At 43.4% G+C, this 16,642-nt stretch overlaps 1 protein-coding gene across 1 annotated transcript in view; it reads right to left on the reverse strand.

The window, feature by feature from the left end:
* The window catches only part of LOC144768501 (fer-1-like protein 4), a 936,890-nt gene that overhangs the window by 543,677 nt on the left and 376,571 nt on the right, over positions 1–16,642 (reverse strand). The window contains exon 17 of the mRNA XM_078652210.1: positions 3,673–3,871. Coding sequence (XP_078508336.1) covers positions 3,673–3,871 — 199 coding nt within the window. The remainder of the gene's footprint in view (positions 1–3,672; positions 3,872–16,642) is intronic.

A 16,642-nucleotide genomic window follows, 5' to 3' on the forward strand; every position in this document is an offset into this window, starting at 1 on the left:
AAAGAAGCCGAAAACAAAGGGATCCAACTGGGAGAGACAACACATATAGTATTGGGATATGCTGACGACCTCATGTTATATTTTAGGGACTAAACAGCTGTTCTGGAACCCATTTCAAATATATTCCGACAATTTGAACATATCTCGGGGCTTGCAATCAATGCAAAGAAATCACATGCATTCTTTATGCAATATAGAGAAAACCCAGAACCTATTACATTTGGATAATGCACCCTGTGAGTTGCCACTTGCCACACACATTTTCAAATATCTGGGTATACAGATATATTGAACGCCTCAGGTCCTTCTGGAAGGGAACCTGATGAAAGCGATTAGAACACTACTGGCTCAGGTCTCTTTCTGGACATCATTACCTCTTTCGGTGATGGGTAGAATAGCCATCTCAAAGATGGTGATGCTCCCACGGTTATTATATTTCTTCACTAATCTAACAATCAGGATTCCTGCCAAAGTCTACCAAACATTAGACTCCCTTCTCTCGGAGCTCATATGAGGAAAGGGACGCAGGAGGGTGAGCCTGGTGAAATTGCAGATGAGGCCGGAGGAAGGGAGACTTGGGGCTCCTGACGTTCGCGCTTATTGTATGGCTAGTCAGCTGCAATGGCTGTCATATTGGCTTGCTGGATGCAACCTACACGAAATCGGCTATACACCACAAATATTAAACCAGGAAACGCTTATACAGTACTGTTACCTGGGACTAGAATACCGCACCACACCCCTTTTCTTAAAGCAGCTCTTCTGTATTGGAGACGGACATTACAGTATACCAAGTGGACTCCCCCATATCCATCTAATATCCCCTTGCTCTGAATCCCAACTGCAACAGGGCTAATTACTAGATACAGTATTTCCCAATGGGCACAAAAAGGAGTAACAATGGTAGGAGCACTGTTTATAGCTGGTACATTAGCAGACAATGAAGACTTTGCCCACACTCAGGGAGTGCCTCAAACATTATTCATACTACATGCCACCATCGTCCACTATATTAAAAAATGCTGGTCCCAGGATGGAAATGCGCCCTCTACTCATCAGTTGTTTTATGCTGTACATCTGATGGGATTAGGGCGTCACCTGACCCGATGGCTGTATAGAGGTACCAGAACACACGCAGGGGCCTCTCTAGGGCCCCTGCGCGAAAAATGGACTAGGGAATTTGGTAGAGATCTAACTGATAAGGAGTGGGCCTCCTTGTTGGGGTTCCCTAAAAAAGTGTCCTGTAACGCTAAATTTAAATACATACAATATATGATCCCCCATTGGGCATATCTTACCCCACACCGTCTCAATAGTATATAACCAGATGCCCAGGTCTGCTGTCCTAGGTGTCAGACACCAAACGTAGATATAGTACACATGCTATAGGACTGCCAGCGCCTGAGGGGATCCTGGTTCATAGTAGGGTATCAGGTAAAGGAAGCAACAGGCACCACTGTTTGAGATACAGCCGAAAGCTGTCTATTGGGCCTACACCGCCGCCCGAAAAGAAAGTTCAGCATCGATTTGCAGACATGGCTTTCTTCATAGCGAAACGTGCCATCACAATGAGGTAGAAATCAGCTTTCACCCCTACGCTACTTACCTGGCCCACAGAGATGATACGATGGGGCAGGGCAGAGAGTACTATTATCAGAAGAGAGGAACTCCGTGGGTTGCGAAAATCATCCATTTCTATGGAGTGGGATCAGATGCTAGAAATACTAAAGGCTATTGACCCGTTGGAGCCCCCTGGTCTCCAGAATGTGCCCCCCCCTCTAATGAGCGGAAGGGGAGAAAAATAAATAAATGAACAAGCATTTGCAATGCAATAGTACTCGCATTTACGCAAGACCTATTACATTGGAAACGGGAGTGCGGGTGGGTGCAAGAAGGCATAAACGGGAGTGCGCAGGAGGGGGCCGGGGGGCCCGAGAAGTCACGGACTGCGGGAGGTGAGGGGAGGGACAGGAAGAAAATAGTGTTGGGAGTAAAGGGGCCAGTAGCCATTGAAGGATACTAATGATGATATGGCCGTCATGAGGAGGGACTAACAAGCCTACAACCAATCGGAAGGGAGCCTTTAGGACCTAAGCCAATGAAAAAGATGGGCAGAGAGTGGGCGGAGCTTCCACAAAGCTTCCAGCTCTGCTGAAAATTGCATGCCTCGCGAAGCTCTGCTCAACCTAAAAATAAATAAAACTGAGTCCATGTAGAACTGCACTTTGCTTTATGTCATCCACTAAGAAAATAGTTTGTAAACACACCAGCCTAAGCTTGGTAATTCAATGTAAGGAATGTGTAACCCCTACCCAGGATATAAATCATGAGGGTGAGCCAGGAAGAAGGGTGGGGGTGGGTAAATGCGGGAGTTGGGGTATATATTTGTTCAGATTCCCATACAGTGGAAACACCAAGAATTGTATGACTGCATAACTATTAATACGTATGGAACGAATATCTACATACCAAGTATCTGATGCCAAAAGGCGCATGAAACCTAATATTCGTATAATAATGATCACACAGCTAATATGCAAATTATAAAATGCTCTATTGTTTCTAGCAACACAAAATATTGTAACAGTATATGGTATTGTATCTAATCAAAATCAATAAAATTATATTTTAAAAAAAGACTAACCATTGCAAAAATGACATTTTGTACCAGACCGTTATTCAACTGTTAGTTTAAGTTTGGTGCAAAGCAGCCTGGTATCTGTGCAAAATTGCCCAGCACCAATGCAGTTTATGAAATCTGGCACTGAGGGCCTCACTATAAATTGTCCGGACTTTGCTGCTGAGATACCTCCGGGCCGTAATTTCAAATACTGGCCAGTTTCTCAGCAGCAAAGTCCAGCAATTATGAGTTTTCCCTCCAAAATGGGGAATACATCTTCGTACCCAGATTTCCTGCACGTTATATCTGGCAGTTTTTCACCATTTCAGGTGGAAAGAGACTGCAAGACTGACGGGGAGGGGTAGAGGCACGGGGTGCGGTGGCGAAGGTGAAGGGAACACTTGTGCCTGTCGGGGGATGCATTATCTTCTCCACTCGGACTGCTGCCAGGGGGTAGGGTGGAATAAGGCAAAACTGCTGCCCGCGGTCCTGCCCTGCAGCAGATCCCACAAGCTTGGGCACATTTATAATGGAGAATTGGGCTATTTCACCAGGAGTTATCCCTCCGGTTGAAATAGCCCACCTCGAAATAGGGGACCACGCCCGTATGGTTTCCTGGCTCAGCCAGATAGCTTGATGGTCACAACCTGCTTCATCCCATCTCTTTTCCTTCGGGGTGGATTACCACTTTCAGTACCGCCTTTTATACTCTCCAAACAATAGTGTGGTTATACTCCTCTATAACCATTTAAAGTACTTCACTTGCCCTTAGTGGTTTGGGCTTTTAAAGTGACATTTAATACAACAACACCCACATATTATGACATAATTCAAAGATCGGCTTGAAAACGTCAAATAAAAAGCTCTTCTGCTCTGAATTTGGGAACGCCAACTTGTTCTTGTGCTTTTTTTCTTGCATAAAGTTACTTAGTAAAGAAGGGCTAGGTGGCATGCACAAAAAGTGTCCTAAAAAATCTTAGATTATTTCCTAGTTTTCAAAGAGGACAAGCGGAGGAAGGGAAGCGTGATGCAATCACCTTGCTAAGTCTCACCTGTCATACTCGGTGGGCTCAGGTCGTTTGCCAGGGGTCATTGATTTATCCTTCATTGCTGTAGTCGAAGGTATAATTTCCACATCCAGCTCGTCTTCAGAACCTGCATCCAGCAGGGCTTGTTTGTCTTCATCAACCTCTGCCTTCTCGCCTTTCTTGGGAGCTTTTGTGATGACTTCAGCAGCTTTACCATAGTTCCCTTCGAACAATATTGAAAGGTAGACATTGAAACTTTCAATCTCATGTCAGAGCTACAGTAACCTCTGATACCACTCTTTCACCCACCATGCTTCACACTTGTATTGGTTTCACTTTCTCCCAGTGATAACCAAAGCACAAGGGTTAGTGCCAAAGAAACACACACACACACATGCACAAACATATAGACAAGCATGCACACAGCACCACAATCCACAAAGTATAGTACGGTATTATTGACACCTAAATATGATGCTTCAAAATAACAGCTACAAAAATATCATGAGTTTAATTATGTATAATGAAACACAGATTTACCCGAATTTAAATGCACATATATGTACCTAGATTATATATGTCCTCAAAGGTACATAGACATAAAATTAAGAATAGCATATATATATGGGAGAGATAACTCTAACTTGTGTCCCAGCGATGCACTATTTATGACCTCACACATATATCACTCATGACATGTTCTAATACATAATTTACGACATCACTGATGACATCTCAAATGATATCCCTGTGACCAACCCACCCGGAGGCAGCCAATCCCATGCGTCACGTGCCCTTTTGTCACACACAGCGTGTGGTTGGCCGCAGGGCCTGGCTTGCAACCAGGCTCTGTGTCCAACTCCCCTTAGGCAGCCAACTGACACCACACACGTTTTTGGGTTGTGCATGGCATGGGGTTAGCTACAGGGTTTGTGTTGCAGCCAGGCTATGCTTTCAAGAGGACTGCTGGCAGCCAACCACTAGCTTATCACAGCCTTTGGCCATGTGCTGTGCAGTTTGGTCACAGGCCTTGGCCTGCCGCCCGGCCTTGTGGCAAACCACCCAGCAGGCTGCCAACCCCACACCATGCACAGCTTTTGGTGTGCGCAGAGCAGTTTTTTGTGATGGTGCTTCTTCAAGAAGTCTATGTAAAATGTATGGCGATTTTGTGTTTTAGGACCTCCCTTTTTTCGTGGCCTCTGCTTCACCGATCATCCCGAAACATTCCAAACTAGGTAAAAAAGAGCACTTTTTTGAATTTTTAGTGGAGATTGGTCAAATGGTGCCAAAGTTATTAGCAACACAAAAAACGCACTTCCTATGGAGATGCTGAACTAACTATAATTACCAAGCCACTGGAATATATACATTCAGAAGATGGAGGAGGGAGAATGAGTGAAAGCAACAACAAAGTGAGACTTACATTAGCTGAAATAGTTGATTTTTTTTAGGATAGGACAGGCGGAAAAACTTAAGGCCACGGAACCCTCCAAAAGCACCAGAGAAAAGAGAAACAAAAGGAGAAGGGAGAGGCGCAAATGCAGGAAAACCAAAAAAACAGAGGCAACAATGGAGGAAATGATGAAAGAAAATAACAACACTGTAATTTATAACTTTGGGAGCATCATTTTGTCCTATCAATGTGTTTAATTATGGACAAACCAGAATTTACATTTTTAAGTTTGTTAGAAAATTAAAATTACGTTTTTTACCATTAAGGAAAGTCTTAAACTACAAAGAGCCGAGGGCCATGACAATGTTGAACCACAAGGTGTCGTGTTACAAGGATCAGATGCCGATCTGATGTTAACACTACATGACTTTGCAGCAAAGGTAGAGGAAATAACATTTCAGGAAGAGACTAGTATAACACAGGAATGTTCGGCTGTGTGTTTTTTGACTTCGTTGTGGTTATGCTCCGCGCCAGGATACTCAAGAGTAGTTGTGCGCGTAATAAATACTCATATAACATAACATATAAAAAAAAATAGCACAGAGTCTTTTTAAACCAAAATCTACATTTTGTCCGCTTATGCTGCGTGATGCCATAGACATTTTTCACGATTGTGTCATTAATGAGTTGAAAAAAATGCACACTAATCAAAATAAACAGGTGAAGAAAAGACAGTACAAGCAAATTCAGTACAATAATTAATGAAGAAACTATAAGACAAAGAAATCATCATAAATAAATCTGATAAAGGCGTTAATGTCGTTATCTGGCCTAAGGAACAGTATTTGGTGGAAGCCTACAGGCAGTTAAATGATGAATCTTGTTATGAAAGGACATCTAATAAAAACTATATCACTGCAAAGGAGAAATTGAAAAGGGACTTATGGCAATGGAAGAGAGAGCTACTCATTTCAAAGGAAGAACTAAACTTCTTGCACCAAGAACATCTTGTACTCCCTATTTTGTATTTGTTACCAAAAATACACAAAGAAACTCTTCCAGTACCCAGTAGGCCCATTATCTCTGCCCGCAATAGTGTATCAGAGAATATATCTCGCTATGTGGACTTTTTTCCGCAGGACTTTATGAAATCATTGCCCTCATACATCAAAGACACCAGAGATTTCATCAAGAATCTGCATGACATAGAATGGAAAGAGGATTACGTACTCATAACGATGGATATCACATCGCTCTATACAAGCATTGAACATACAGTGGGCTTGTATGCGTTGAACCATTTCCTTAACATGCGACCTATGAGTCTGCTCAAACACAATCAGATATTATTAAGTTTTATTACTTGGTGTCTGTACAATAACTTTTTTCTTTTGGGCAAGGATCTTTTCAGACAGATTAGAGGTGTGGCAATGGGGGCCTGCTTCTCTCCCAGCTATGCATGTCTTCATGTATCTTGGTCGGAGGAGCAGGTCCTCAGGAGGACACACTCTGATCTTATGGATAAGCATGTGGTACAATGGATGCGTTTTATAGATGATGTCTTTGTGTTTTGGCAGGGTGACATTGAGAGTGCTGAACAGTTTGTAAAAATGATTATTAATAATGATTTTAATCTTGAATTTACTGCCAATGTCACTGCCAATATGGTGGATTTCTTAGATGTGACAGTGTTTGTAGCAGATCTTAAACTAGAAACAACACTACATTGTAAGACAACAGCAGGAAATTCCACATTACATGCTAAAAGTTTCCATCCCAGACATCTTATACAGAGTATACCCTATGGGGAATTACTGAGACTGAGAAGAATTTGCAGTACAGAGGAAGAACTGGCCAAGTGCCAAAAGGAAACTATAGCAAGATTTAAACAGTGATGTTATAGCCAAAAAACCATAACCCAAGCTATAGATAAAATTACCACATTGAGAACAGAAAAGACAGTGACTCCTACACCACCCAACGTTGACTCAGTACAGTTATCTACCATCAATACGGCACAAATGAAAAAGAAGGCACTGCTATTTGACTTATCACCACTTATAGCAGACAAGAGAACAAAATCAGGAATATGATTAATAAGAATTGGCCAACCATTTTAACAGACACGATAATGGCAGAAAAACTCGCCAAAAACCCACTCTTACTTTTAGGAGGGCACCTTCTATGAGAACGATTTTAGTAAAGAACATTCCTAAAATTTCCACTAGTACATCTTGGCTGAAACCCAAACATGGCTTCTTCAAGTGTAGGACATGTAGAGCGTGTAAATTTGGCATTAATACCACAGAGTATAGTACCCCCTTCAGCACTGAGCCTATTGTCCTAAAGGACAATTACAATTGCCGCACAGACCATGCGGTATATGTACTGACATGCACCTGTGGCCTACAATAGGTGGGCAGCACAAAGTTACAGGTGCATGTCAGGATCCTGCAACATCTGAGGGCAATAGTAAATTCTTACCAAATGTACCCTGTGGCCAGACATTTTAAACGTGTGCACCAGAACAACCTAGAATGCCTCACCTATTTTGTAGTAGGCTCAATACCTTCATTATGCCATGGAGGCAATAGAGAGAAGCTACTAAGAAGGTTGAAGTCACGTATGATCATAGAATTAGACTCTAAGGTGCCAAATGGATTGAATAACAGTGATGAGATGTACAATTTCTTATAGACATATATACACTGAGTAAATTACACCGTTATAGCATTTTTAAGGGAATTTCAACTCCTTTAGGATTTTTTAATGGGATTTTATTAATGATAAACATGTTTTATTTATTTAAAGGACATGTTTTAATTGTCAACTAATATCTTTTTATAATCTTGAAATGATAATTACTTTATTTTCAAAATGTGTATTTATTATATTTATATTTAATATGTGTATTTATGTATTTATTCAGATATTTATGCATTTGTGCACAATAGGAAGGAAGGCCTTCTACACCTCATCTCCTCTCCAACATATCCATGTTTGCCCCCTTTTATACTATTTCCAATCTTTGCTGAATATGTTTGGTTTTCTGCACTGTACGCTGTCTTGGAGCATGATTATACCTTATCAGCACTGAAACTATCTTTTTGAATATACTCTTTTTTGATATTTTTTGATATTATTGGTTCTGTTAGATTCATTTTGTTTGCAAACCAATGGCAGAGCTGCCTGAAATAAGTTTATGTTTTTGTATGAGTTTTTATCTATTATGTTTATATGGGCACATTAGCACTTGATTATAATCAATTATGCACTGAGCACTTTAGGGTGACTGCACAGTACCATCTTATAAAGGGGATTTCAATATGTTGAATGTAACTATATGCAGATAGAAGAGGGGTATACAGTAACGTTTCATTAGAACATTTATGCAGAAAGATACTTTAAGAATGTAATAGTCATTAAATATATGTACCTATATAATGGTTTGTAAACTATCACCAAGGGGTGACGTGGTTATATAAGCATTACGCTGTTAGTAGTCAGAAATCCCCTTGGTTTTGGATATAGAAATTATTTATATATAAGAGGAACGCATGGTTTTGCACATATTGGAAACCTGATGTTATGTTCCTTTTTTATGTACATTGACGTATTTATTTATATATTTATTTATATTTATATAGGTAATGATATGGCTCTTGGTTGGTGCATTGAATATTAAATGCCTTTCCATAGCACTTTTTGCACTTTTACACATCGTTGGTGTTAACTGAATAGGCAGAGAATCTGTACGGTTTCTTTCCAATATTGAAATACGCGCTTGAAATGCAACAATAGCTCTCAAGAAACAACTGTTATTTTTTAAATTCTCTTCTCTGCTATTATTTCTGTTGAGTAACATTGTAATCCTGTAATTCTACATGTGAAACACTCGATTAAATCAGTTAAAAAAAACTATGTGCATAGTCTGTTCATTTTAACTGCAATCTGTAACCATGTAACAGGATGTGAGATGTTTTTTTTAATTTTGGTATGAGGACGCTTTCTCATGTAATCAAGGTCACGGCAGTGACCGAAACGCATCAGAACAAGCTGGAGTTTTTTTTTTTTTTAAATAAACAGAAGTTTGGCACGTAAAGTGGAGTCAGTACCCATTCTTCCCGTCGGATCATAGACGGTTTGGGAATTTGGTTATTATATATATATATATATATATATATATCCCACAAGATTGCCTGTTAATGAAGCAAACTTCACAAAAGGATTTCACTTTTCGCCGCATTTATTTCAGGAGGCAAGCAGCGTCAGGATATTCACAGCATGCAGCTTAAATTCAGTCCTGCCTAACGCGTTTCGTGTAAAACACTTCCTCAGAGGCATTTGACCTTTAAGCAAATGGCACATCAATTTTCGGACCATATACCACTGTTGTTGAAGTCCCGCCCAAGAGGGCGCGGCCACCGTGTGGCCTGATGGTACTTGTGGTTTCCATCTTTCACTGGTGTGACGACCTTCGTGCACATTTGCATCTTTAATAGTTAAAACTGTTACCCCAGTGGGTTGTGCAGCCATGTTCTCACTGGCGCTGCTTCATTTGTTCCGCCTAAACCGGCATCCTTTTCCCATTTGGCAAGGTCGTAGCTTGACGTCCTCGCTGGAGGGCTTTGCAGCCCCGGGTCTTGCTTCGCGGCTCAGGCCGGCCGCCGTCAATCCCACAAGATTGCCTGTTAATGAAGCAAACTTCACAAAAGGATTTCACTTTTCGCCGCATTTATTTCAGGAGGCAAGCAGCGTCAGGATATTCACAGCATGCAGCTTAAATTCAGTCCTGCCTAACGCGTTTCGTGTAAAACACTTCCTCAGAGGCATTTGACCTTTAAGCAAATGGCACATCAATTTTCGGACCATATACCACTGTTGTTGAAGTCCCGCCCAAGAGGGCGCGGCCACCGTGTGGCCTGATGGTACTTGTGGTTTCCATCTTTCACTGGTGTGACGACCTTCGTGCACATTTGCATCTTTAATAGTTAAAACTGTTACCCCAGTGGGTTGTGCAGCCATGTTCTCACTGGCGCTGCTTCATTTGTTCCGCCTAAACCGGCATCCTTTTCCCATTTGGCAAGGTCGTAGCTTGACGTCCTCGCTGGAGGGCTTTGCAGCCCCGGGTCTTGCTTCGCGGCTCAGGCCGGCCGCCGTCAATCCCACAAGATTGCCTGTTAATGAAGCAAACTTCACAAAAGGATTTCACTTTTCGCCGCATTTATTTCAGGAGGCAAGCAGCGTCAGGATATTCACAGCATGCAGCTTAAATTCAGTCCTGCCTAACGCGTTTCGTGTAAAACACTTCCTCAGAGGCATTTGACCTTTAAGCAAATGGCACATCAATTTTCGGACCATATACCACTGTTGTTGAAGTCCCGCCCAAGAGGGCGCGGCCACCGTGTGGCCTGATGGTACTTGTGGTTTCCATCTTTCACTGGTGTGACGACCTTCGTGCACATTTGCATCTTTAATAGTTAAAACTGTTACCCCAGTGGGTTGTGCAGCCATGTTCTCACTGGCGCTGCTTCATTTGTTCCGCCTAAACCGGCATCCTTTTCCCATTTGGCAAGGTCGTAGCTTGACGTCCTCGCTGGAGGGCTTTGCAGCCCCGGGTCTTGCTTCGCGGCTCAGGCCGGCCGCCGTCAATCCCACAAGATTGCCTGTTAATGAAGCAAACTTCACAAAAGGATTTCACTTTTCGCCGCATTTATTTCAGGAGGCAAGCAGCGTCAGGATATTCACAGCATGCAGCTTAAATTCAGTCCTGCCTAACGCGTTTCGTGTAAAACACTTCCTCAGAGGCATTTGACCTTTAAGCAAATGGCACATCAATTTTCGGACCATATACCACTGTTGTTGAAGTCCCGCCCAAGAGGGCGCGGCCACCGTGTGGCCTGATGGTACTTGTGGTTTCCATCTTTCACTGGTGTGACGACCTTCGTGCACATTTGCATCTTTAATAGTTAAAACTGTTACCCCAGTGGGTTGTGCAGCCATGTTCTCACTGGCGCTGCTTCATTTGTTCCGCCTAAACCGGCATCCTTTTCCCATTTGGCAAGGTCGTAGCTTGACGTCCTCGCTGGAGGGCTTTGCAGCCCCGGGTCTTGCTTCGCGGCTCAGGCCGGCCGCCGTCAATCCCACAAGATTGCCTGTTAATGAAGCAAACTTCACAAAAGGATTTCACTTTTCGCCGCATTTATTTCAGGAGGCAAGCAGCGTCAGGATATTCACAGCATGCAGCTTAAATTCAGTCCTGCCTAACGCGTTTCGTGTAAAACACTTCCTCAGAGGCATTTGACCTTTAAGCAAATGGCACATCAATTTTCGGACCATATACCACTGTTGTTGAAGTCCCGCCCAAGAGGGCGCGGCCACCGTGTGGCCTGATGGTACTTGTGGTTTCCATCTTTCACTGGTGTGACGACCTTCGTGCACATTTGCATCTTTAATAGTTAAAACTGTTACCCCAGTGGGTTGTGCAGCCATGTTCTCACTGGCGCTGCTTCATTTGTTCCGCCTAAACCGGCATCCTTTTCCCATTTGGCAAGGTCGTAGCTTGACGTCCTCACTGGAGGGCTTTGCAGCCCCGGGTCTTGCTTCGCGGCTCAGGCCGGCCGCCGTCAATCCCACAAGATTGCCTGTTAATGAAGCAAACTTCACAAAAGGATTTCACTTTTCGCCGCATTTATTTCAGGAGGCAAGCAGCGTCAGGATATTCACAGCATGCAGCTTAAATTCAGTCCTGCCTAACGCGTTTCGTGTAAAACACTTCCTCAGAGGCATTTGACCTTTAAGCAAATGGCACATCAATTTTCGGACCATATACCACTGTTGTTGAAGTCCCGCCCAAGAGGGCGCGGCCACCGTGTGGCCTGATGGTACTTGTGGTTTCCATCTTTCACTGGTGTGACGACCTTCGTGCACATTTGCATCTTTAATAGTTAAAACTGTTACCCCAGTGGGTTGTGCAGCCATGTTCTCACTGGCGCTGCTTCATTTGTTCCGCCTAAACCGGCATCCTTTTCCCATTTGGCAAGGTCGTAGCTTGACGTCCTCGCTGGAGGGCTTTGCAGCCCCGGGTCTTGCTTCGCGGCTCAGGCCGGCCGCCGTCAATCCCACAAGATTGCCTGTTAATGAAGCAAACTTCACAAAAGGATTTCACTTTTCGCCGCATTTATTTCAGGAGGCAAGCAGCGTCAGGATATTCACAGCATGCAGCTTAAATTCAGTCCTGCCTAACGCGTTTCGTGTAAAACACTTCCTCAGAGGCATTTGACCTTTAAGCAAATGGCACATCAATTTTCGGCACATCAATTTTCGGACCATATACCACTGTTGTTGAAGTCCCGGGCGGGACTTCAACAACAGTGGTATATGGTCCGAAAATTGATGTGCCATTTGCTTAAAGGTCAAATGCCTCTGAGGAAGTGTTTTACACGAAACGCGTTAGGCAGGACTGAATTTAAGCTGCATGCTGTGAATATCCTGACGCTGCTTGCCTCCTGAAATAAATGCGGCGAAAAGTGAAATCCTTTTGTGAAGTTTGCTTCATTAACAGGCAATCTTGTGGGATTGACGGCGGCCGGCCTGAGCCGCGAAGCAAGACCCGGGGCTGCAAAGCCCTCCAGCGAGGACGTCAAGCTACGACCTTGCCAAATGGGAAAAGGATGCCGGTTTAGGCGGAACAAATGAAGCAGCGCCAGTGAGAACATGGCTGCACAACCCACTGGGGTAACAGTTTTAACTATTAAAGATGCAAATGTGCACGAAGGTCGTCACACCAGTGAAAGATGGAAACCACAAGTACCATCAGGCCACACGGTGGCCGCGCCCTCTTGGGCGGGACTTCAACAACAGTGGTATATGGTCCGAAAATTGATGTGCCATTTGCTTAAAGGTCAAATGCCTCTGAGGAAGTGTTTTACACGAAACGCGTTAGGCAGGACTGAATTTAAGCTGCATGCTGTGAATATCCTGACGCTGCTTGCCTCCTGAAATAAATGCGGCGAAAAGTGAAATCCTTTTGTGAAGTTTGCTTCATTAACAGGCAATCTTGTGGGATTGACGGCGGCCGGCCTGAGCCGCGAAGCAAGACCCGGGGCTGCAAAGCCCTCCAGCGAGGACGTCAAGCTACGACCTTGCCAAATGGGAAAAGGATGCCGGTTTAGGCGGAACAAATGAAGCAGCGCCAGTGAGAACATGGCTGCACAACCCACTGGGGTAACAGTTTTAACTATTAAAGATGCAAATGTGCACGAAGGTCGTCACACCAGTGAAAGATGGAAACCACAAGTACCATCAGGCCACACGGTGGCCGCGCCCTCTTGGGCGGGACTTCAACAACAGTGGTATATGGTCCGAAAATTGATGTGCCATTTGCTTAAAGGTCAAATGCCTCTGAGGAAGTGTTTTACACGAAACGCGTTAGGCAGGACTGAATTTAAGCTGCATGCTGTGAATATCCTGACGCTGCTTGCCTCCTGAAATAAATGCGGCGAAAAGTGAAATCCTTTTGTGAAGTTTGCTTCATTAACAGGCAATCTTGTGGGATATATATATATATATATATATATATATATATATATATATATATATATATGTGAAACAAAGGTTTGCCTGCTGTAAGAGGGCCCACGCAGGCGAGTGGATCTTGCAAATATCTTTATTGCAGGAAAGCAAAGAACAAACAGCATAAGTGCCTCGCTGTGAATACCAAGTCCAGCCCGACGCATTTTGTGTCTTGGAACACTTCATCAAGGGCTCTGGGCTTTCTGCTGAGTTCCAACACTGGCAGTTTCCTGGCACACACTTAAATGTCTTTGTTCCACCCAGATTGGCGTGGCCACCCGCATGGCCTATTGGTCTTTGTAGTGCCGTATTATTACTACAGTGAGTTGCTGTGTAGTTCTCTTCAAACACAATTAATCCTAAGTGGGTTGCGATCAGTACTATTCCGCTTGCTTTGCTGATCATAACCTCCAAAGGCACTCACTTGTCCTGAGCGTCATTACGTCAGTTGGCGCAACAGCAGGACTGCAACAGGGTGCAGCGGGGCTCCTCTCGCGGCTCAGGCTGCGCCACCAAAACAGTGGGATTAATTGTGTTTGCATGAAACGCACCGGACGAAGAGGACAATTTATGTGGCAAGAGTTATTTCCTGTATTCGGCAACCTCCATTAAACAAGTTTAATCTACATTTACCTGCTGTGAGCTCTTCCATTGTGAGCTTTCTTGTGGATTTATATTGAGCGGCCAAGCCTAGGTCGCGGAAGAGCCCCACTGTTGAAACACAGACCAGCGGTGACGCTAAGCAGCGTAACCGCGTTTGGAGCAGGAGGGTTTTGGAGGTCATGAGGTGCCAGTACTATTAGGTAACTTGCAGCCGCAACCCACTGGGGAATCATGTGTTTCTAATCTGACTGCTGACGGCACTTGGCCCACATCGGAAAGAGATAAACACTACAAGTACCATGAGACGCCCACTGAGGCGGACTTTAATGATGATCAGGTGTTTAAAACAGAGCGACTTCAGACAGTTTTGAAAATCCCGAGTCCCTGATGAAATACTGCAAATGCATGAAACGCGTCGGACGAAGAGGACAATTTATGTGGCAAGAGTTATTTCCTGTATTCAGCAACCTCCATTAAACAAGTTTAAGCTACATTTACCTGCTGTGGGCTCTTCCATTGTGGGTTTTCTTGTGTATTTATATTGAGCGGCCAAGCCTAGGTCGCGGAAGAGACCCGCTGTTGAAACAAAGACCAGCGGTGACGCTAAGCAGTGTAACCGCGTTTGGAGCAGGAGCGGTTTTGGAGATCATGAGGTGCCAGTACTGTGAGGTGACTTGCAGCCGCAACCCACTGGGGAATCATATGTTTCTAAGTCGACTGCTGACGGCACTTGGCTCACATGGGAAAGAGATAAACACTACAAGTACCATGATGCCACCGGAGTGGCGACGCCTACTGAGGCGGACTTCCATGATGATCAGGTGCTTAAAACAGAGCACCATCAGACAGTTTTGAAATCCCGAGTCCCTGATGAAAGGCTGCAAATGCATTAAACACGTCGGACGAAGAGGAAAATTTATGTGGCAAGAGTTATTTACTGTATTCGGCAACCTCCATTAAACAAGGTTAAGCCTCTTCCCTAGAATTTCTAGATCTCAAACTTGAGATCAAAAACAACAAAATCTGCAGCTCCCTGTACAGGAAATCCACCGCAGGCAACAGTCTGCTACACGCAAACAGTTGTCATCCGAGAAGTCTTATACGCAGTATCCCTTATGGGGAATTTCTGCGTGCACGCAGGAACTGCAGCATCGATGAAAAATATGAATCTGAGAAACTTACCATGACTGAGCGTTTTTTGGCTAGAGGCTACAATGCCAAACTTATCAAAAACTGCAGTGACAAAGCAGATAATCTCGATCGTAAAGAGATTCTGTCCACCAAAAAACCGTCAGAATTGACTGAAGACAGAACCCCCATCAGATTCATTACCAAATATAACACTCAAGCTTGTCAAGTCAGAAGAAGTCTCAAGAAATTTTGGGAAGTACTCAAAACTGATGAAGACCTTGTAGGTTATGTAGGAAACCATCCTTCCATCACTTTCCGCAAACCCAGATCCTTAGGCGATCAATTATGTAACAACATGATATACAGTCACAAAAAATCAGATAGCGTGAAAGGATTTTACACCTGCAATCAGTGTAAGGCGTGTAAATACAGCTGTAATCTCAAATCCATAAAATTCAATGACCATGAGGCCCCATTCATTATTGACAAACACACTAACTGTAACACTGAGTTTGCGGTATACACACTAAAATGCCCATGTGGGAAGTACTACATCGGAAGTACTATACACTCAGGCAAGAAAAGAGTATTGGAACATCTGTGAGCTATCAATAAGAATGATAAAAATTATCCAGTAGCCAGACATTTTCAGGAGTTCCATAAAAGCAACCCCAATTTAGTCAAATTTGCAGTCATTGACTGCATACCACCCAACATTAGAGGGGGAAACAGGCTTGCTGAACTAAGATGTTTGGCACCCAATGGTCTTAACAAAGATGAGGGATTGGCAGCACATCTGTATATCTAGTTGTCTTTTGCTGTAGTGTTAACCAAACTATCCGATATTGTCATTTTTTTAAACTTGTTAATTTTAGCACTGTACATGCACTAAGTCACTTGTCTGGTTTTAACCCATATTTCGTTTTCAGTTTTTTTACAGATACTGTAAGATTTCCCTCATTGTGAAAGAGAAAATAATGAATACACCCTTTTCAATGCTAGACCTGGCCAGCCATTCTGGCTTACTTTGGATTACAATTATGAACTATATTGATCAGTGCCCACTAGGGCAAGACACCAACTACACTACTTGTGATTTATTAGCACTAATGTATTTACCGTGCTCACTACTGCTTTTACTGTAATGGAATCCAGTTATACATGATACTCACGGGTATGGTGGATGTTTCACAAGCCCACTTGGGCAATACTGTTTTTTGCATACTTAATATGTCCACATAAGAGGTACTTAGATTGTACTTGTAATATAGCATCTATTTTGTTGCCGGCACA

Source organism: Lissotriton helveticus, chromosome 7, assembly GCF_964261635.1.
Source record: "Lissotriton helveticus chromosome 7, aLisHel1.1, whole genome shotgun sequence".
Taxonomy (NCBI): Eukaryota; Metazoa; Chordata; class Amphibia; order Caudata; family Salamandridae; genus Lissotriton; species Lissotriton helveticus.